The sequence below is a fragment of the Pseudonaja textilis genome, chromosome 14, assembly GCF_049901715.1.
Source record: "Pseudonaja textilis isolate UNSWEBS1 chromosome 14, rPseTex1.2, whole genome shotgun sequence".
NCBI lineage: Eukaryota > Metazoa > Chordata > Lepidosauria > Squamata > Elapidae > Pseudonaja > Pseudonaja textilis.
In genome coordinates, this window is record NC_142003.1 from 3812125 (window position 1) to 3835760 (window position 23636).

General features: G+C 39.7%; 1 protein-coding gene across 2 annotated transcripts in view; it reads right to left on the reverse strand.

The window, feature by feature from the left end:
• The window catches only part of SMURF1 (SMAD specific E3 ubiquitin protein ligase 1), a 38387-nt gene extending 16840 nt beyond the window's left edge, over positions 1–21547 (reverse strand). Inside the window, exons 1-7 of one of the 2 annotated variants that reach the window (XM_026704334.2) lie at positions 21131–21547; positions 4208–4246; positions 3181–3289; positions 2097–2230; positions 1901–1966; positions 1213–1288; positions 52–296 (exon numbers count right to left, since the gene is read on the reverse strand). In XM_026704334.2, the coding sequence (XP_026560119.1) occupies positions 52–296; positions 1213–1288; positions 1901–1966; positions 2097–2230; positions 3181–3289; positions 4208–4246; positions 21131–21185 (724 nt within the window). In that variant the 5' untranslated portion in view covers positions 21186–21547. The remainder of the gene's footprint in view (positions 1–51; positions 297–1212; positions 1289–1900; positions 1967–2096; positions 2231–3180; positions 3290–4207; positions 4247–21130) is intronic. The other variant, XM_026704335.2, reaches the window with a different exon arrangement.
• Positions 21548–23636: the final 2089 nt, after the last annotated feature.

Consider the following 23636-nt stretch of genomic DNA (forward strand, 5'->3'; position numbering starts at 1 on the left):
TGCCTCGAGATTGCCAGGGTAGGGATGGGCATCAACCCTATCCAAACTCACCATAGCCTTCAGGCAGATCCGGTGATGGCGACTGATGGCCGTGGGGCCTATTTTGGGGGGTCTGGACATGGCTTCTTACATCAGGGCCCCGCAATCGCTGGACCTGCAGGTTCTGATCCTGGCCAGGGGTTTCCACGAACCGACAATTCCCTCCACCGGCAGCTCCTGTGCTGTCCGTATATGGGGCTGGCTCTTCCATGTAACAGCTCAGGGGCCTCCCAGGTCCCGAGTCTTCATAAACCGTTCTGAAAGCAGGGAAACTCATTCAGCGAACAGATTTTTGCGCATCCCTAAGGAAGCGTCAGAATAATCGACTTTAAAAGGAAGGGGCCCAGCCTTTCCAAACAGACCTCACTCTCAGGAGCCTATAACCAAGAAAATTACTTTGAAACACAAAACTCATCTGATTCACAACTGCAGACTGCGGGAGTGGGGAGACGTGTGTGCCAAAGACTAAATTTGCATTTATCTCTTCAGTGACCACACTTCCTCCGGTGACTCACTTAATGATGATAAAATGCCCGGGGAAACAATCTTACTTTTTGACCCTTGTTCTTTGCTGCAATTGTTTTGTTTTTTTACCCAATCGCTAAATTTAGCTTTTATTCTTAAACTGATAGAAAAGAATGTTTGTAGGTCAGGGTGGAACTGTGGGGTCCTTGATGCTGTCTGAGACTGGTGGTTTTCTTGCAGATGTTTCATGACCCATCTGGGGAACATCATCAGTGCATGATCACTGATGATGTTACCTAATTTGAAACTTTTATTTATTACGATATTAGTGTATGATGAGAACATGACAGAAGAGAAATGTATATACATAGTCTACATAATTATAACTAAAACGTCTCTGGGGTACGCAGCGGCCTCATAACTGTATGTCCAATTCAGCTTGGCGTTGCTTTGTGCAGATCTTCCACGGGGCCAGAGAACACATTGTGGGACAATGTTGCACAATATGTTTAATAGTTTGCATATCTGCACCACAATCACAACAAGGGGAATCTTTCCATCCCCACTGATGCAGGGAAGAGCACTTAATTCTGTTCAATTTCGACCAGATAAAGTGAGGCGGTTTGGAAATGAAAGGTCTGCAAGAAGACACCCGAGCCCAGAGAGCACCAAGGACCCCACAAATGGATCGGAAGACAGGATACCTACCCTTCATTCTCCAAGAGCCCCCTGCAGTCTACCACAGACCCTCCTGTGCCTATCCTATCTCGGGTCTGCAGGCTGACTGGAAAGAGAAAAAGAGAAGCAAACATTCAAAAGTTTCAGTATGCAAATAGAAAACAGTAACTAAAATACAAAAACATTTCTGGGAAGTGGTTTAATTTGACATGGCAAGCCTTTGTACATTTTTTATAGACTCTCAAGTATTTGGCCATGAGCCACGTGCAGAGTTCCTTCCTATGAAGGCAGATCTGAATACTTTGTTGGGATAACTTAAGAGGCAGTGCATTTTCATATTCTAATAATTCAATTAATCTTTAATGACAAAAAGGGGAAAAAAGAAGAATATAGTAAGCCTTCTATTCCTAGTGCCTCCTTAAAATTTCAGGAATTAAGACCACTACCAAAAACAATCAACAAAGCACCCACAGCCCAATAATTTAGACTGCAGTCTGTAAAATACTTTGGCTAAAACACAAAGCCTTCCATATTAACATGCAATTGCAAATTCTTTTCCCTCCAAAGAGCAGGGAGAGCAAATTTGTCACACTAGGGGGCAGTCTAGAAAGGAAAACATTTGTTACCACCTCAATGACACTAAAGGTAAACTTCAATAAAGGTATTCTGCTTGTTATATCTGGAGTTGAACACCACAGCTATATTTTAACTATCTTACCAACTATCTGGCCTCGGACTGCATCAGTGTCTGTGGGATTTAGTTTGCATAGATCCAAACGCTGGTCTGAAACGAACAAAGGGGAGGAAAACATTCAGCCAAAAACATATACAATTGGGAATCGGTGCTCAGAACAGAGACACAAAATATTGCCCAAGCCAACCCAGAAAACATTTGGTAATAAAGACATGCTTACATCCCGTATCTTTTAGTCTGCTGATGGCATTAGAAAGAAGTCGGATGCATCCCAGGAAGCCAGCTCCCTGTTTTTTGTGAATTTTCTTATGGTTCCAGACACTGATGGTGATAGAATCTGATTTCCCAACATATCTAGAATAATCAGATGGAGGGGGGTATTTAACTGAGGTTCATTGTCTGCTATGGTAAAACTTTCCCATTGGTGAGCCCATTTGAATAATGCTTTGGTTAACACTACATCTTTATCACAGAAGAGAAACATGCAACTAATCACTAGAATACTGTAATTTGCACAGCATGTTAAATAGATAACACACAAACATTTGTTGATTGCAGACAACCTTATTATAAGCTACAAAAGTACAGAGCTCATTAGACCTTGGAAAGGGTGCTTTTTCTTAAAACTGGAGTTACTGCATCAAGGCTCATTTTTGCACTATGACTACAGACAAGAGACACCTTCGGTTCGAGGAATGAGGCAAGTTTCCAGAAAAGTGATACAGGCCTCCATTTGTAGAATCCAGAAGTCAGATAAGACAAGATGTTTTTCAACTGAGGGGCTTTCAAAAGTACATGAAGACATAGTCACTTGGACACACCTAAAATAAGTGCCTTGGAGTCTAGCCGATATTTCAACTCCCAAGCCCCAAAATTAAGTCTTGCAAATTATTACACAACATTCTCTAACAAAACATACTAATAATCATCCCCGGGGGAGTGGGCATTGCCTCAATATTACTTTGGATCAGCACTGCTAGTGTAAAGCATTTTAGATGTCCAGTTGTGTAAGAGAGGAGATATAGAAGGATATATTTTATGGATTACTGGGGAACTACTTTCTTAAGTCTATTCAGGAACCTACTTGCATTCACTGTGTTATTCCTCTCTTGCTGTTAAGTTACCTTGGGCCCTGGTTCCTAGGTACAGATTAAGGTTGTGAAGACTTCATGCAAATAAATAGGTCACAAACAATTACTGTGTCTTGGAACCCACCTCAGTGAAATGGGTGGCATAGACATTTAACAAGTACAAGAGGTATGTAAGAAAAATAAATAAAACCGCTTGCTGAGCAGCCAACTTACAAATCATAATGCTGGTTCCATTTGGGATCTAAGGTGTTCTTCACAGTGTCGGTGGAATGACACTGACCAGACCCATCCACCACAATCTTTGCAAAGGGATCAGGAAGCCCTGCAAAGAACCAAGGCAACCCAGTCACCACAAGGACCAATGAAACTAGCAGATGACTACGGAACCACAATGTTTAGTAACTGCTCTTCTTTGTAATTGCGAGAAGAAATGTTAAACAGTTGCTGGGAATACTCTGCCACAGTTTCTTTTACTATGGAAGGGGTAGAACATGGAGTAAAAAACAAAAAAACGTGAGCCAAATAGTCAGATCTCTTTTAGTGGCCCCCGGCTTAGGGCTCTGTTCCAATCTTTAACCTCCCCCTCCCCAAAGACCCCAAACCTAGGGCAATGTTGGAGCCAGTCAACTTTTGCTATGCTGTATATGCCTTGGGTGGCCCTTGATTTAAAAGCTGCATGCCTCTGGAAGACAACACAAATTCCCCATGAAGCTCGATCACTAACTAATTCCATGGTGTGTTATTTTTAAAGTCCCCTGAAATTCTGAAAAATGCAACCTAAGCCTTTTTGGGGTTTCTAACGTACGATCTCCGGCATGTCACGCCAGGCCTGTCCGGGAAAAGAACCTGCACGTCTCTTAATGCAACGGTGATTCCCCGGTTAATTCACTGTGACTTGATCCTGCCATCTCATGAGTGGACATATTTACCATGGCTTATAGCGCCTCACCCGATTTAGAAGGAAGAGAGTGAGCATGTGCAGAAATGTATTTGCTGGCAGCCGCCAGAGTTGAGATCTGCCTTTAAGCAGCTCACAGCAAAAGATCCTGCTCGCTGCTTCCCTGGTCTGGTGAACAGAAGTTTCAGACAGTTATGCTTCCGACTCTCGAAAAACTTTCCTTAAATACCCACAGCAAAAACATACAAGATCAGTAGACATACTAACATCAGTAGCCTAGCTTCAATACACACAAGGGATGGGGGTGGGGAGATATGAAAAAGTATATTTTCAGTTACTTACTGAAGAAATCTTTCTTTGCAAGATTCTTGGCACAAAGCACTGCGAGAAAAAGAAAAAGGTTAGCAGATTCCACTCATATTTCAGCATAAACAGCTCAAGCTGGGAAAAGATTTCTCTTACACACCCCAGGGCATAATTTATAAAAAGCTCAGAGACTCATACAATTGGATTAATAAATAGCAGCGTTATGTTTTGATTATTTTCATGAATTGCACAGCACATATTTTCCTAAACCTGGGCTTTTTTTTGCTAATTTATTTATATGAAGAAACCATGGAAAGTTTGTTCGTTGTACGAGGAACTCTTTTTAAAATTGGCCATTTCTAGGATTTTAAGCATTCATACGAAGTTTGACTTGTGTGATCAAATTAAAGCCTTGTTGAGGTTCAAGCGTTTCCCAGCCAGCTTCGTGGTTTCTTACTAGAGTTTTTAAAAAGTTATTCTTCCAGCAAAAAGACTTGACACTTAGTATTATCACAGAGGTGTTATTATTAACAAAAATGTTTTTGATCGCTAAAAGAAACCAACAATAACATTACAGTTGGGAGCAGAAGAGGCAGACTGAAAATTCAACCAGTTGCCTTTAAACAAAAATATTGTGAAATGCTGAAATTATGAGACTGATTGAAAAGCATTCATGTGGAACCATTCTCAAGGCACAATTTCTTTTATTCATAATCCTATTGTGAGCAATGTTGCAGAAGTAACCATGTCGCACACCTCAAACTTCAACTTCTGAACTGACTCTCTATAAAAGTACCTTTCCTTGTGGGCAATGAACATATCAATAGCCTTAAAACACACACACAGTTTCCCAGGGCAAGCGCTCAATATACAGCTAGTCCTCTACTTAAAACAGTTCATTTAGTGACCGTTCAAACAGTGCTAGTGACTTATGACCATTTTTCACAATTAGGACTGTTGCAGCATTCCCGTGATCATGCCATCAAAGTTCAGATGCTTTGAAAAGCAATGTACTTTTAAACAGTTTGCTAGAATTTAATGACAAATAACTTTGACTTCCAGCATCCATTCATGATAGGAAGTTCAGAGGGCTGTATTTGTGCATGCATGAGCAAGCACATCAATAGAAACATAAAGAACACTTTGAAAGCTAAGACCAAAGGTTTGTTTAATCAGAAAATCCATTCTAGTCCTGGCTCTGTCAAATACACCCACTAGCTGCCAACATCTGGCCTTTAAAAGTGAACCCTGGACATGAAGGGTTCATTTATATAACAAAGTCAATACGAAAGGGCCAAAACAAGCCACCCTCTCCCGATTAGAGGAGTATGACAATAGAGTTTTCAGCTTCATCCGAGTTATCCAAAGAACTTTCTCCATTTTTAATTCAATGAAAACATTCTTTCCTTGACATCTGTAGTTCCATGAAGAAAGAAAAAGACTGGTTGAACAATTAAAGCTATGCCATGTGTCTGAAGGAGAGTTTTAGACAAAAGAATGAGTAACTGAAAGGAATGGTGTCTCCTTCCTGCTTTGCATTAAATTCCACTTTATTTTTTTTCTTCTTCTTCCAAATGAGTTTACTTTTGCTATCATGGTTCAGTTGGGAGGACAAAACGAATTTGACAGGTTTAAGACTGTGGGCTGCATCCCAAACACTGAAATATAACAGAAATTAAAAGTTCTGCATTTAGATAGCAGAAAAGCCCAAGAGATAATGTTTGGTTGGCAGGGGTGCAGTATGAGAGAAGGATAGAGGTGTCCAGCTAGTCGCAAACAGAACAGTATTGCCAGCTGTATGATGCGATCGCAAAATAAGTTCAAGCCATCTTAAGCTGCTTTGACAGAGTAGCTCCATTCTGTAATACAGCATTAGGCTATACGAGCGGAGAACGGTGTCCAGCTCTGGATGAAACATTTTAAGAAAAAGACAGAATGAGCGACACCACTTGCAGATGGATGGGTAGGATAGCAAAAGAGATAGAATTGAAACGTTACGAAAAACAGCTGGCAGAGCTGGCTATATTTAGCTGGGAGAAGAGAAGATTAAGGGCTGACAGAATAGCAGTGAGGAGATGATCCATTCACCTTCGCTGGAGGCATTTAGTAGTAGAGGATCATTAGCTACTCCTTAGTGGTGCTGCCGTCACAATATTCCTATCAGGGGGTTGGGCTGGATGAAATCCAAGGCAACTTTCAATCCTATGATTCTCTGACAGCTGATAGACCACAGAGTGCTAAATCATGAATTGGGAATCGATTATCCCAATATTTTCAATTGCACACAATTAGACGACAACTTTAAATGGAAGCATCTGCTGCCACCATACAGATAGCCTTCGACTTACGATCCAAATTGAGCCCAGAATTTATGTTGCTAAGACAGAAATTTTGTTAAGTGAGTTTTGCCCCACTTTACGACTTTTCTTGCCACATTTGCTAAGTGATTGCATGATTGCCAGACACTGCGACTGTCATAAATATAAGTCAGTTGCCAAGCCTCTGAATTTTAATCACATGAACAACAGGGATGCTGCAATGGTCGTAAGTGTGAAAAATGGTCATAAGTCATTTTTTAGTGCCATCGTAATTCTGAACGGTCACTAAACAAACTGTTCTAAGTCAAGGACTACCTATATCTAGTTTAGCCTCTCAAGTGGCCATAAAGAAAAAAAACAACAGTACTGTATCCTAGTTACCAGATCACATTAAAATAGTCCAGAGCTGGATTTTTTCATCGCTAAAGAATCTGCAATCTCGCATTTTTTTTCTCTTCATTCGATTTTACAGAAATAACACATCTTTGGCAGGAACACCTAAACATAGGAACATTAATTTGACTACTTCATGAGAACTGGTTGTGGTTCAGTCAAAACATAACTGTTATTTCTTTTGTTCATCTCTTATCAACTGCAAGCCAAGAATGAACCAACATACTTCATTTCCTCAAGATAGAATTAAGAGTTTGATTCCTTACAAAAGCAATCTCCAACTGAGTGCCCTCGATATAACCCATACTTCCCAATCAACGTGGATTTTACCTATACATTTTACAAATTGTGAGAACTCCAGAGGGAAGGCTCTTGACAATAATTGGGTGTGCTGTGGGGACCTGTTATAAAGCCATATGCTCATTTTACGAAGCACAAGCTGTTTGGATCAATGGTTTTCGTGTAATACTTGCTACGTACTGATCTCCCAAATTCCCACAACAAAACTAGAATTTGTTTTATGCTCAGAGCAGCCCAAAACACTATGAGTTTTTGCTAATGGGAGCAATCACACCACTCACAAGGTTTGCTTTCATCATAATATAAGCTAGCTGAGAACCACTGCAGGTTAGAGAGCTGGAGATGGGAAAAAAAACAAGTCAAGTAACACTTAACTCAGGTTGCAAAAATTCAATCTCATTCTTCCAGGGAAAGAATTTTTTGATCTTTGCAGTAATGGAAGAGAAGCAAAAGAGACACTGCCATAAGTCAAGATCAATAACTAGGTAGAAAGATGCAAGGTTAGGATGCAGGCAAACCCTGGAGATGGTTCTGATTTTGTGGAAATTTTGGAAATTAAGACTTTCATTAGCTCTAGTGTTGGTCAGCTCCCTGGCAGCTTGCAGGGTTGGACAAGAAGACCTCTAAGGTCCTTTCCAACCCTATTATTTTATGTTTTATGAACTCTGAAGCTCCAGAAAAAAAGAATTTTGGAAAGGCAACCAATATCAACAAGTTATGTAAATAACTTGTCAGGCACAACTGATCATGATAGTTTTTGTTTCTAAGCAAATCACTAGTTTTATTCCAAATGTTGAAATAAACCATCCTCACAATTTAATTCTAAGACACAACAAGACCTATAGGAACATCAGAAACAAATAGCTCAACAGAAAATGCAGATATTTTCTTCTTGCAACAAAAGTAAACATGTATATCATTAGCAGAGCCAGAATGATCAAACCATTTTATCATCCCAAAAGCAGGTCTAAGTAAACAATCTCTTATGTATGCCAAAAAATTTCTTGTTATCAAAGACATCTGGCTGGCGATACAGGGATAGAAGAATGAAGGAAGGCTGAATATAACAATGCATTCAGGATATTATTCCTCCAAAATTAAAACCAATACCCTTCATTAATGCAGTCGGTTAGACTCAAAAGATGACAATTTTACTAACAATTAATAAACACCCATCTTGGGGAGGGAAGTAGTTTTTTTCAGGAGACTAAAAGAACTGATTTTTTTCCCTCATTGCCAATGGTAGTTGATGTACATTGGATTGACATAAGAACTTATTATTACTAATTTCTGTCCAGGCCTGGCCTTAAACTGAATGGTTGGTACCTTTGTAGCTATCCAAAATGCTAACATTTTCTGTAATAAACTTAAAGGCAGATTAATCCTCCTGAATAGTACCAAGGATTTTATCCTGTCGTATATGCTACAGACACCTCTGTAATTCCTGTATTGGATAAGTGGGCTTGTAAAAACCTGTCTTAAGGCCACCTGAGAATTTGCTTCTATTTCTACAAAATACCAAGCTAAGTCGTTCAAAAAACAAACTACAGTAACATATAATCTAATAATTCAACAGCAGTATGCTACGATTTTCTAATGTCCATTGGAGAGCTGACAATATATAACTTCTGTGTATAAAAATAGTACTGTATAGTACTATATAAGATCTATATATAGGAAGCTGAAAGCAATTCAGCTATGGTAGCTATTAAAGAATAGCAGATCCTCCTCACTACTCATCCATTAAGAAGTTAGAATTCCTCAGGATTTATTCACACCTTCTTAGCCACTTAAATTCAGTTCTGATAGTCTAACAGCACCACAATTTTAAACATCCACAATTTTAAAATAACTCATCATGCTTAGCATTATCCACACTAGACAAAATTTCCATTGAACAGAGTTGGGACCTAATTATACTTCAAGTGCTTTATTAAAGTAACAGATTAAAGACTCAATGGAAAGATAGTCAAAAGGGAAAAAAAGAAGCCTCAATAGCAGACATTTCAGGGTTGACTTTGATCATCTGTACATTCTATCATCTGAAGACTTTATCTCCCACCCCCACCCCCACCCCAGACAAAAATCCTTGCAGCACTTCTGCACTGCATTTCAAGAAATACTTATTTTTAGTTTTCCGTACGACTTTTCCTGCTTAATTCCACTTAAACCTATCTCAGTGCACCAAAGTTCCCTTAATGGCTTTCAGAGCTGCACAATATGCAATTCCACAAACTCAAAAATCATCAGTGACCTATTTTAGGAGGGAAACTCTTTTCTAGTAATTCTATACCCAATGGAAGGCTATGTTCTTACAATTATTTATTTCCTGTTTTCCAAACTGGCAACATAATTTGAACAACTGCACAATATTAGTTAAAATGTGATATAATGTACTACCAATAAATACAATTAAAAATCTATAGATGACCACTGACCGCTCCTGCTTCAAAAAAACAAAACAAACACCTAAGTGCATTTAATTGGAAGTAATTCTCCAAAATCCATTCACTTGAACACAACAGGAACAGCTTCAACCTACATTAAATGCCCCAGAATGCTAACTGTGGCAAGAAAGGTTGTAATATGGGGCAAAACTCACTTAAGCAAACCTCTCTGTAATTCAATAAGCCATGTCACCTGAAGGACAAGCTGTAGAACTTTTTTTTTAAAGCAGTTTTAAAATGCTTACTGCTTGCATAATTCAGACAACATTGTCCATGTATGAGATGCATGTTCTTCCTCCCACTAACAAGCATAACTCAGATTCCAAGTTTCACTTCATTTGCCAAAAATGTTTTGCATACTTAATACTTATAGTTCGTTGAAAGTTCTGTTTCAGGACAGCACTGTACAAACAGCCATAAGAGCAAATGAAACGAACAATCAGGATGCATCAGCCAAGGTCAAAGATACAAACATTTGGGTCACATTTGAAATCCAAGCACTTCCCTAAGCTTTAGTTTCATCAACACATCTCCAGTGTTGATCAACACTTGAGAATGGAAACTCACTGCTTAACATGCTCTTGAACAACATTTGAATGGAAAGAATGAGGTTTGTGTAAATCCAGATTGATCATGCAGTCAGCCAAAACCAAACTATTTTTTTAAAGTAAGTACTATAAGCTTAGGACCAGATCAGATCTTGAATAGAAGACAACCACAAAATGTCAGGACTACAAGTCAGACTGCAAAGACACTCACGCATATATACATCCAAAGGAAGGCAACAACAAACTACTTTTGTACTATTGCCAAGAAAAGTTCTTGCTATTTTTCTTTCTTTTTGAAGCAGGATAGTGTGGTTATATTGTGGCCCTCAGAAAGCATCCAAATCTCTGCAAATTATCTAGTCAAATGGATAACTGACATTGGACAGTCTCCTCTCCTTCCAGAAGGGCTCTTAGAAAGCCATTCCATAGTTATAAACAATGAAATGTTTGTTATTTTTATAATTAAATGTATTCATATAAAATCAATTTATTCATATTCACATTTATACCTTTATTCATATAAAATCAATCAATTTATTCATATTCACATTTATACCTACATATATCTTTACAAGAGCACTGGAAAGAGGACATCAACCCTCTCCGATACACTTGAATCCCAATCGTATGATTTTTTTTTTATGTTTTCAATCAGCAAAAACTCATTTCAAGATAAATCAGTAGATAAGAAAACTAATTTTCACATGTACCGAAACATCTACTCTAGGCAAACTACTGATTGTTCGTTCCACATTTTGGCAGATCATTTTCTATTCACACAATGCTCTTTGTAAGTAAAGATATTTGCACCTTCAGTTGTTAATGCTGACAGAGCGGAGCCAGAAGACTGGATTACAGGAAAACTGTTTGTAGGGCACATTCAAAATAAGAGTTGAGGATATTGCCAGATTTGAATGAACCTGCTCTAGCATAATTTATACCCACTTGTGATACAAACATTCAGGAAATGTTGCCTTTAACATCTATTGTGACTGAACAGTCTTGTGAATCATTATGTTAAACTGTCTTTAAAACAAAAAGCAATTCCTGGTAGTTGATTTGTGTGGATTCAAAGATAATAGGTACAATTATTTTAAATCCTTGGAAATCAATGGGTGAAACAAGACCCTCAAGCATAGCAAATTAACATGTGGCCCATGGCTATCCTGGTGTTTCCATACTTATTATAATAACTTGGAAAATGGAGTTATTCTGAGAGTTTATAAGTAACTCTTAGAGAGAGAGAGAGAGAGAGAGAGAGAGAGAGACAGAGACAGAGACAGACAGAAAGGAAGGAAGGAAGGAAGGAAGGAAGGAAGGAAGGAAGGAAGGAAGGAAGGAAGGAGGGAGGGAGGGAGGGAGGGAGGGGAGGGAGGGAAGGAAGGAAGGAAGGAAGGAAGGAAGGAAGGAAGGAAGGAAAGAAAGAAAGAAAGAAAGAAAGAAAGAAAGAAAGAAAGAAAGAAAGAAAGAAAGAAAGAAAGAAAGAAAGAAAGAAAATGAAATGTATAGTTCTTAACCAATTCTTTGTTTTAACCTAATTTGGTATTTTTATATCTATGCTTCTAAACATTTGCATCTTTAACAAAACTGCACAGAATGTAAGGTAGCTACCAGTAACAATGCATGCCATTATGAAGTAGGGTCTTTTTCTAATTAAAGCTGTATCAGCCTATGTAATGCACTTTTGTTCCTCAAATATGACAGCATTACTCTAAATCTGAATCTATACTCTGTTTGTATAGAGTAGATCTGCACTAACAAACACTGAGCTAACAAAAGAAAGTGTAATAAGCTTGCTGTCTAACCATTGATGAAGATAGCAGATTGTATTCAGAACATTTAAAATGACAAAATAGCCAAGACCTTTCTAAGACTTAGCGTGATAAATTTACTTGTTCTGAGTTATCCTTTTTTTTTTTTTTGCTCACCATTGCATGTTTAGGGCACCTAAACATTTTAATAGCGATATACAGTAACTCTATAGTACTGTGGAAACCAGCTTTGTTATATACAAGTAATGTGATGGTCCTTAGTTGCAACAGATATATTTCTATTCCATGAGTCAAGATGAACTATAGAACTTAGTTTTTATTGTACAGCTAATATAGTAAAGATGGTGGCATTCTAACACAACATCATGTAATAAAGCAGCCCTGTCTGCTTTTAATTGTGTGGATTATGGAGTGTTTGTGAAAAGTCCATGCAGACTCATAAACAAACACATAGACAGACATCCTGGAACGGCAGGGAAATTGTAGACAGTGGCATCCTAGAGGAATGAAAAGCAAAATGTACATATCATCCAACAGTTTTTCAAAGTTCACTGTTAATAAGATAATTAGCAATGCCCATCTACAAATCTTCTGGGCAATCATAGGAATCCTTGCATCAATGGGCTAATTAAGATACTAAGAGATGGAAAAAAAAATTCCTGAAATACAACATAGTCTATTATTCTAAATCAACTTTTGCCAACCTGGTGCCTTCCAGACTAGTCAGACCTCAAATTTTCATAATTTCCATGGAAGAGCAGTGTGACTGGAGACCACTAAAATACACAAGAGGGTAATCTAGAAAAACTGTCTGAATTAAAATGGCAGGAAGAAACTGATTAACATCTGAATTAAGTCCATTGCTCATTTAGATACTGCACTTTAGGAAGGAGCAACCTATCCTTCTGACAACTGTCATGATTCTGTTGCCCCAGTTTTGCAAAGTACAGGCAGTCCTTGCCTTACAGCCACAATGGAGCCCAAAGTTTATGTTGTTAAGAAATTTGTTAAGGGAGTTTTGGCCCATTTTAAGACTTTTCTTGCCACATTTGTTAAGTGAATCGCTGCAATGGTCATAAGCGTGAAAAATTGTCATAAGCCACTTTTTTCAGTGTTGTTGTAGCTTTCAACGGTCACTAAACAAACCATTGGAAGTCAAGGACCCCCTGTAGTCAAAAGTGGTCCAGATCATACTTCCATCTTTCAATGTGAATTCATCTGAGGATTTTACTATGAAGTGTCCCAGTAGAAAGACTAGCTATCTTTTCCACCTCTCTCCTCTTCAGTCCATTTTCTTTTCTGGGAATAGTTTACAAATATGTGTCGATTCAGTTAAAAACAAACCGTCCTGATGCTTTAATTAGAATTCTCCCTAAAAAATATTTTGAACCGCAGATTAGCACATTTCAGTCTCCCTCTTCAAGTTTTTGAAATCTTCTGGGGGATAGGGGTGTAATTTTCATTTTTCACTTTCACCGAGGAATTCAACCGATCATGGACTGATTTTGTTTCCCTTCCTAGCATTTTGGTATTAGAAAAGAAGAATACGGTTGGCTGCAATTCTGGGAGACTGAAGGGAGGGTAAAAGATTTAGGAACACCAAACAAACATCTCGAGCTAAGCAACCAAGCGGCCTTCCAGATGTGCTGGATTTACATCTCTCGATATTCCTGGCCAACATGATCCAAGGCCAAATGTCAGGAAATACGAGAACTGAAATCCAGCTCATCTGGACAGCACCCATTGGCGGAAGGTTACGATAGAGAGAAGAGCTTGCAAGAAAGAGTTTTTCTTCCTCGTAATGTTGGAAGCTTCTTTTCAAGATGCTCCAACTTATAAAGAACATGGTGAGTTATCCACTAAAACTGTCTTGACATATTGCAGACATTCTTTTTTTACTGTATCTGGGAATTTCTTTCCTACCTCCCAAATGATGATGGCTGTGTGGTTTTTTTATGAAATGAATTAGTTGGAATAATGAGTGGTTTTAATAAAGCTACTGTACAGTTTGTGGGTGTGCCTATTGAGGATGATGAATATGTTAAATAAAGAGAAAGCATAATACAAAAATATCACTATTCCCCTATTTATTTGCTTTCATCCTTCTGCAACAGGTGGCTCAAAGTGGCCTACGTCACATTCCCTTTTCTATTGTCCCTGAAAACAACCATCTCCTTGGTCTTAAACTAACCCTAAGAGCTTTTATGGCAGATGGTAGAGTAGAATTAGAAGTGAGGAGACCCAGATTCAACATCTTAACTTCTACACTGAGGCTCACTACTACGCGAATAAGCTTTGAGAAAACAAACATAAAGCAGCACTCCAGCAATTTAGAAGCGGGCTACAAATTTACTTTTCCATGAAGGAGAAGGATGCAAAATGTAACTTACATTCTATAATTGTTCTTAGCATATTTAACAGCAACTCGTTAAGGGGCAATTGTGTCACTTTACACGCCCCTTTATATTTTTAGTGACAGGAGATCTCCAAATTAATCTTTGGCTGTTAGGTAGCTAATAGTTAATCATTAGTTATTTGCAAACGTTATTTCTAGAGCTTGACATAAGTAATGAGAGGCACGCCTGATCCAGAGAGAATTTTGTGCAGCTGCAATGGAGGTGAATCTACTTGGAGCCACGCACCACCACACCCTTTCTCTATTAGTTCAATTTCTTGAAGAATGTATCGTTTTACTCGCAAAGAGAGGCAGAAGGATGACTAAGAGATGCTTAAATAGCATTTATCACATTTAGTAAACTCAGCAGATAGGATTCCAAAAGACACATTAAATATGTACGATAGGACTTGGGCTCTTTCCATGAACTCTTTGGAAATGGGAAACCTCACTTTTAAAAGCAGAGTGCTTTCATAGACAGAAAAGAGAGCTGTAATTTGAGAAACAGGGCCCAAGAAATAGGTATCCACGTGAAATTAGTTCCGCAGTTCCTCAGAATTCAAACGGTGTCTTCCAGAAACAAGAGATTTCTTTGAGCTATAAATTGGATGGCCCAAAGGGATTTATCTCTGCTATACACAAGCTTGCCTTTGACACAAGCCAGTGCAAGTTTTGGCCTCTCACATGATTAAATGTTGCTAAATGAAAAGTAACCCCAAACCATGTACTGCATTAGAATTCAGCATGTTCTCGCCCAGAAAAATCTCATCTAGCCATCAACCTAGGGGCTATTATCTCTCTCTTTTATCATTCTTCCATGTGTCAACTTTCATTCTCTTGCCAGACTTAGAATTTAAAAGCCAAATTAAGTATTTAGAGCATTGGGTTATTATTTTCATTTTTCCCTTGTTTTTTTTGGTATAGTGAATTCTATCTTTGGAAGTTACTTTCTCACTGTGAAATGTTTTTATTATTCAAGAAATTAAACAGAAACTCTGTATCGGATCAATAGGGCAATGTATAGTCTAAATAACTGAGATATATTTATTTCAAAGTGTTCCATGCTCTGACGTAGCTTGTTCCCACAGTTCTCTAAATTAGAAAAATGTATTTTTTTTTCAAAAGGGCAACTATTTAATCATTACCATATTAGTAGTAAAAATCTGACTGGGATTCCAGCCTATCAGTTTAAAGGGTACTGAAAAAAGTGAAAAAATACAATCTATGCAGAGCAGTCAGTTATTTTCTACTTGGAAGTTATTTTCTGGAGATGGATCATCCTGGAGAAAGTCTATCCATATGTGGTCACTAACACCCAACACTGACTTATGGCACATAATTGTACATTAAATGATTTACTGCAGCAAAGAACCCAGAGTTAAGCTCATCTATTCCGCAGAATTTGTTTCCAGCTGTGACAAAATAAAATGACAGTAGAAGCAAAAGGATATTATGCAGGCCACATCTTTGAAAAGATGGACTCGGTCATCACGATTTCTGAAAATGACCAGAAAAAATAATCAACTGGGCCATTTAATTTCAGTGTCAAAGATCACTAGTTAACTATATACTACATCGGACAACACTGATTTTTGCGTCTGAATTGAGGGCACAGTGCTCATCTCTGTTTCTTGGCTAAGGGAGCTAGCATTGTCTGAAGACAATTTCCATGGCCATATGGTCAACATGGCTATTCACCAAAGTCACACAGAACACTATTACCTTCCCATCCAAGCGCTACCTATTAATCTACTTGCATTTACACATTTTCCAACTGCTAGGTGGGCAGGAGCTAGGACAAGGCATGGGAGCTCACCCCGTCTCACGGAGCTTGGTTCCCAAACCTGGGCTGTCAGTTCTCTGACTAGCTTGGTGTCCTTAACTGCTGAGCCATTTTGCTCCCTCAGATGTCAGTATGCTGGGCATAATCTCTTCAATCTTCTTTTTAATATACAGCTCCAATGAGCTTAATTTCAAAATCTGACCTATTATAATTTGAAGCTTCCATTATAATCAAATTTATGTGAGGCTGGAGAAGAACTGTCTTTGCGTTAATAAACAGGGTGATTTCTTATACCACATTTTCAAACCATGTTTCTCTTGCTATTACAGGATAGTGCATCACCATACCTCTGCAGCTAATTAAACTCACCATCCAAGATGAGCTTTTAAAAATAATTTCACTCATCCAACCATCTCAGATCAATGGTTTGTTTTGTTCACCAGGCTGTATTTAGCTGTGCTCTTCTGCTAATGCAATAAATATTGCTGCTCTATTGAATTTCCTTTTTCTTGTTATATCCTCAAATCTACATCAAGGGCATGAATAGAAGTTGACTTAATAAAAGTTTAAGAGAGAGGGAGGGAGGAAAAGGGAAGGAGGGAGAGAGAGAGAGAGAGCACAAAACAGGGAATTAAATTCACAGAAATACTTGAGGAAAAGGAGGAATCAACTTTAATTTGCCCAATGCTAGTAACTGAAATATAAAATGGCATTTGGACACATGTTATACCCACATAACAAATTTCCACATTAGTCACCTGACCAATACAATACTCAATGGATGCAGTCTTTCAAATCGCTTCAACCACATCTGGAGACTTGCAAACAAAAATACAAGCAACATTCAAACCATTCAAAAACAAACCAGTTGGGCCTCGAACAATCAAATCATCTGACTATTAACAAACATATGTGAGGTTTGCTATTGAAGGGCAACATTTTTGCAGTCTATGGTAGCAAATTATTGCACTTATACCTATTACACAGTAGCCTCCAAAATGTCATGTAACAGTGGATAAGAAGATATGAAAATCTGAATGTCCTTGCAAAAAAAATATGGAGCAGAGAGCTTTAATTGAAGCCAGGTGTTAGAAAGCTGATATGTTAAAAATTAAACAAGTATCATTGTAAGCTAGAAACATGAAGCTAAATAAGCTTGTCAAGATTATTTCAAAAGGATTACACACACCAGGTCCCAGCTTACCTCTGTAGCCATACTTATATAATAAAAAATAATTTTCATGGAGTGCTGTCAAGTTAAAAATACTACTAGCTTAATTATTACCTAAGATTCATAATTTCCAACTCATTTATTTATCAGGGCTTATACATAAAGAAAAGTAGGACTTAGGATAGCCAACTTTTACGAATTAAAAAAGACAATACTAAAATTTATAAAATGATGGTCTGAGACAGTATGGTAGCTTTCTACATTTCTACCAATCGTATCAACTCAAACAAAGCTTAGATAATCTGTAAAATTCTTAACTCCCTTGTTATTCTAAACTCTCAAGTATCACTTCTGTTATAATATTAATTTGGTCAAGCCTCATTTTTATGACAATATATCTTAGTTATATGTACAATGTCTGATGCATGATTTCACACACACGCACAGAGAGGGGGAGAGGTGGCAAGTTTTATTATTATAAGTGTGTTATAATGTGCATTAAAATTGTTTTCTAACAAATATTACTTGCTGGGTTTTTTTGAAAAAAGTCTAGCTTTATATTTTATTTTACAAGTTGTTTCTACCATGGCCAACTTCAAATTAGCCCAAGACTACTTAACTTAGGCCAAGCTGGTAGACTAATACACATTGACATGCAAAACTACTGAAGGTACTAGATTATTCACCCATTATAAATGGGATTGGATAGTTAAAATTAGTTTTCTATCATTCAGAACGATTCTGTATCTAAAATATTTTTAGGTAAAATAAAGAAGTCACTTAATATGAAAATTAATAATTTAAAACTTATCTCCTTGAATCAGTTTTATTATGATTTCCTTGTTTTGTTGATTGTGGGCTGCCCGGTCATTAAGAGTCAGGCAGCATACAAATTTGATAAAAAATAAAGAGAGCCAGTTTAATGAATGATTTAAGGCATCAGGCTAGAAACTGGGACTCCTTGAGTTTCAGTTCCACCTAAGGTATGAAGCCAATCACATGACGAGAGCGGGTGTCCTTGAGCCAATCACTCTCTCTCAACCCTAAGAAGTAGACAATGGCAAACCACTTCCAAAAAACTTTGCCAGGAAAACTGCTAGGATTCTTCCAGGCAGCCTCCATGACTAGAATTCACCACTCACACACAAAGACCAAGCAATATCATGGTTAGGTTGAGAAGTCTCCAGTTTAGAAGCTTCAATCATGAATTTGCTATTTAGCATTAGAGAAATTTCAACTTTAATAGTATCTTCTTCATTTACAAGAAAGCAACAGTTAGCAACAGAATTGCTACTAAATGGGGATATTGGAAATAATTGCAGGAAATGCCTAAAAGTACTATTATAATGCTAAGTAGTGACAGACCTAAATAAAAGAAATATTTATGGCATATATGGCAATTTTTATAGCAATTATATATGTTTGTAAGAAAAGAAGAAAGCATCAAGTTGCTATGAGAATATAATGACTTCTGTATAGTTTTAAATGTTTCATTCCTTTTGCATCTGAAATGCCTTTTAACTTCTGAAAAACATTGAAATAATTAAATTAATGAAAATCAGGAAGACAGAATATCAACAGTAGTTCAATAATCAAGACTTCCATTTAAAAAATGCAACAGTTAATTTGTAGTTCAATGAGAGCAAGGCAGAAAAATGCAATTAATTGTTGCCAGGTGCTGAACATTTGGCCTATCATTTACCCTGGTAAATGGAAGTATTAATTTTTTGAGAGAAGTGAAAACACTGTCAAGCAGAATCCACACAAAACATAAAAAGAAAGTTGATTTCTGAATTATATTTGGCAAGCCAAAATCACTGGGGTGCTGAATTACAATTCATGTGGCTTCCCGAAAGAATTGTGTCAAGCTTTTGTTAGTAATTCTCAGTGGAATTATCAAATATTCCTAGTAGTATCTGAATTTCATTCAAAAAAAAAGTGTGAGGGGGGGGGGGAATAGACAGGAAGTTAAACATTGTCTAGATTCCAAAGGCCAGTTCACATACTTTATCTCCATAGAAAAGTGTGCCATTCTACAAGGTATAGGCCAGGAAACATCTGTCCTATGTGTATTTCATTTACATTAGTAATATACCAGTTCTATAACATAAATCAATGTAATTAACCTCCTGTTACAACACAGGGAGAGAGAGGGAATTAGAGAAGCCACTGAAGGACAAAAGCTATCCAGTAAAATTATGGCTAACATGCAGACTAAAAGTTTCCACATTCAGCTTTCTGAACAGGTATATTTGTCAGGTTTCTTAGTCAAGACATCCAGTTACATTTATTGCAATAGATATTCCACATTTTAAAAAAATCAAGGGCAGAGTTTTAGAACCATGAACACATACCCCAAGGGATTGATCACTGAGGCTCCCTACTATCCTTTTTCGAAAGCACCTAATTTCCTTCTCACATTTGAAGGAATCCTCAATGGAAAAATCTAAGTGTGCTTTAAGAATCACCTTAATACAGACTACATAGGGCACCTCTCCAAGAAGTCTTGAACAAAATCTATCCTTCCCGTCAAGCCTCATAAAGTCTGGTTGGCCAGGCCAATTTTTAGAAACATAGACTATCTGTGTTCCCATGAGAAATTTATTCTGTCAAATATTAACAAACAGCACTGCTTTAACTCAGAAATCCAGTTGTATTTAATACAATCCTCTGAAATAGTTTTAAACAAGGTGCATCCAGAAAATTCCAGTTATTCAACAACCCAAAGGTGTGGGGGGGTCAAATCTTTAATGTGGTTTATAGATTTGAAAGTCTCCAACCCCTAAGAGCTGCAGGAGGAAGGATTCTGCCTCCTTTAGAAGATCCCCTAAATTCCAACCAGCCAGGGGGGAAAAACCCACGACCAACCAGCTTTCCCCAATTCCACTGCAATGCCGAAGCAGTCAGAACTCAAATGTCTGCGGGGCATTTTTGCCAAGACAGCAGAGCAAAAAATGAAAAGAGGGGACAGGATTTCTCCACTAAATCGGGGAGATGCGAGGAAGGATTCCACACACACGTACACCAATTTTCCTAGGAAAAGGAAAAAAAGAAGGGAGAGACACTCAATACACCACAGCAGGAACTGTCTCAGTACTGTTAGCCATGGTGTGTTGCTCACCATGTTTGAATGTCAAGGCCCAAATAAGGTCTTCCTTTACCTGGCCAGAACAGCCCTTTGAAAGGTGAGGCCCACCTGTCCTCCTACCCCTTCAGCCCACCTGAGGGGGGAAGGAAAGGAGAACCAGCAGCAGGACAACTGTAACCTTCTCTTCCTCCACAGCCGAGAAGACTTGCCTCTCCATCCAAATAAGGTTGGAGAGGAAAGAAAGAGGGAAGGAAAGAAGGAGAAGTGGGCAAAAGGAAAGAAAAGTAGGAGGAAAGGAGAGGAAGAAAGAAGGGGAGGAAAAGGGGGAGGAAAGAGGAAGAAAAGGGAGGAAACAGATGGGGAAGAAGAAATGGAGAAGAAATAGGGGAAGGAGAAAGAAGGAAAGAAGAGAAGAAGAAAAGGAAGAAGAGGGGCAGGTGGGACAGAGGAAGAGGAGAATTGGAAAAAAAGAAAAAGGAGGGAAGAAGAGAGGGAGGAGGAGGAGAGGAAGAAGGAGAAGAAGAGGAACGAAGAGGAGGAGAAAAACTCCTTGTTCCAGAATCCCATCACCCCAGACAGAGGCGAGGCCGGGGATGCTGGCCCTCAGGAAGGCAATTCCAGGAAAGGCAACCCCCTCTCCGCGCATCCCAGGCGCCGGCTCCCCCAGCTCGGCCCAGCGGGACGGCGCCGGCCGTTGTCGCCCGGGGCGGGAGGGGGGAGGCGGCGGCGCCCCGGCGTCTGTACCTGTGAGGCGGACTTTGATGCTGGAGCCGGCCCTCCGGGTGCCCGCGTTCGACATCGCTCCCCTCAGACCGACCCCACACGCAGGGCGGGAGGCGGGATCAGCCGCCGGCCACGGCCGCCCCCATCCGCGCTTCCCTCGGCCGCCGCCGCCGCCGCTGCCGCCGCCGTCAGGCCCGACCTGCTCGATCCCGGCTCGAGCCTCTCCCTTTCCTTCCTTCCTTCCCCTTTTCTTTTCTCTCCTCTTCAAAAATAATAATAATTCGCCTTATTCCCTTTTAAAAACGAAGAACGGTCATCTTCGATACGGAACTCGAGCGCTCCGGTTCACCTCACGAAGCGGCGGCGGCGGCGTCGCCGCCTCACGGAGCTCGACGCCCGCCCCGCCGGACGCGAACGAGGACTGCGCGAGCTCGCGCCGCCCTTCCCAGCCAACCGCCCGCCTTTCCCGACAGGGCCGACACCGCCCACTTTTTTTCCCCACCCGGGCGCGCGCGCGGGCGCGGGCGCGGGCGCGCGGTTACTCCAAAGGACGCGCGTCGCGAGCGCTTCCCGGCGGCCATCTTGGGGAGGTCCCTCCTCCTTATCATAACCCTTCGAGAGAGAGATAGCGGGAGGAGGGAGGAGTCGCTCGTGTCCCTCTCGGGGGCGTGGCGGAGTGTCCCGGCCTAGAGGACAGGGGCCGTGAAACTACCAATCCCGTCAGCCCTTTGGAGGGGGGGAAAGGAGCCAATCGTGGGCGGATTCTCTCTGGAAGGTCACAGGTGGCCCACACCTGAGGAGATGCCTGGGATCAGCCTCCTGGCCCAGGATGATGGGAGGTGTGGTCCGTGGCATCCGGGAAGCAGGATTGGATCATGGAAGGAAACAAATACAATGAATAAATACAAATTGACAAATTACAATAAATAAAATAATAGTTCCATCAGGAGAAGCAGGACAGATGAATGACTTGAGATTGCAGGATTCAGGCACAACTGTTTTTAATTCTCTCTCTCTCTCTCTCTCTGTGTGTGTGTGTGTGTGTGTGTGTGTGTGTGTACATATACAGGGTTATAAATCTGGAAAGCATCTTTTTACAAATCCGAGGGCCGAAAATGGTCAATTTTCTTTTAAAAGCGAAGGATGCGAAGTTGTGTAACCGGTATCTCTTTTTTTCCACCCCACATTTCCCACCGGGATTGGTTCAGAAGTTGGGCTGACTGCTTGGGTTAACTGTGGTTTGTGAAATAAATCACAATTGGCTGGGTTTCCCTCTTCATTCTTGTCAGGCCCTCTCCTGGTTGTGTTTACACAACAACCTAAGTCCTCCAGCATAGAGCCGCATGTTACTCAATATATGGATGAGGTGCTGATTTGCTTTGCAACAGGTACCAGGTTGCAACCACCATCTGAAAACAAGAGTGACTTGTGATTTATGATCATGAAGCAGTTCAGTGGACAAATTGGAAAAAGTTCACGTTGAAAATTAAGAAGTTAAAAAACCAGAAGTGTAATTTTGTGGAACCGCTGACTCAAAAACAAGATGTACTGTAAATCTCACAAAGCAAAGTTTTGAGTCTCACAGAGACCTTCAGCAGGGGAAAAATTACCATAATCCCAATTTATGCACCAGGATAACAAACTTGTCAGGATGGCAGAGGGCAGCTCCACAGATACTATCCCGAGGATATTGTTGTTTGCTGATCGAAAGGGGAAAATTCTTACTAGCAATAAGAATTTGCAGCCAAAATTAAAATTATGAAGAGAAAGCGGATTGGGCCAATAACCTTCTAACAAACACTTCTTGCTTCTCTACAAAGTCTTAGATTAAAACGGTTAATATGCGCCTTCCCCTTGAAGAGAGCGTGAATTTGGGACTTGGCTTCCTCTTTCCCCATGGAGAGCTATCATTCCAGATCAGTTTGCAGGAATTCACAAATGCTTTATAAGGAATGGTTTCCTGCTAGCTCTGCTTTCTGGAAGACTGATCAGGACAGCAGTCGTTTCTCCATAAAAACAGGCGATTCCTTGCCTGTCCTCCTCCCATCCCCTGAAATAATTAACATTACAGATGAGACACAGCCCCGACTAAGTGTCACCACACCTCTCAGGGAATGGTGACAGTTCCTTGAAGATCCCCACCCTTGTCTTGCTACAGTGGGGACAGATAAAAATGATTAAAGGCACCTGAACATTAAAGCATCATGTAGAAATACATAGAACATCTATGGAGATTCTCAATCATCCAAGTCGTGGTTGCCCCAAAGATGCTTTTTTTAAGAGGCAACTGGACTTTCTGGTTTTTCTTTGAAAACCTTTCGGTTCTCATTCAAAAAGCTTCTTCAGCTCTGAGTAGATGGTGGAGAATGGAGGGATTTATATTCCTTGAAAACAGCTGGTCATTTCCATTCTTTTAGAGGGTCGTTGAGTCCACTTCGAGGTTTGTCTGTGTCTTAGGGTCACCCAAGTAGTGCAAATGAGTATAGCCCAGCTCCACAACAGAGGCCTTTCAGCAGGTCCAAGAAAG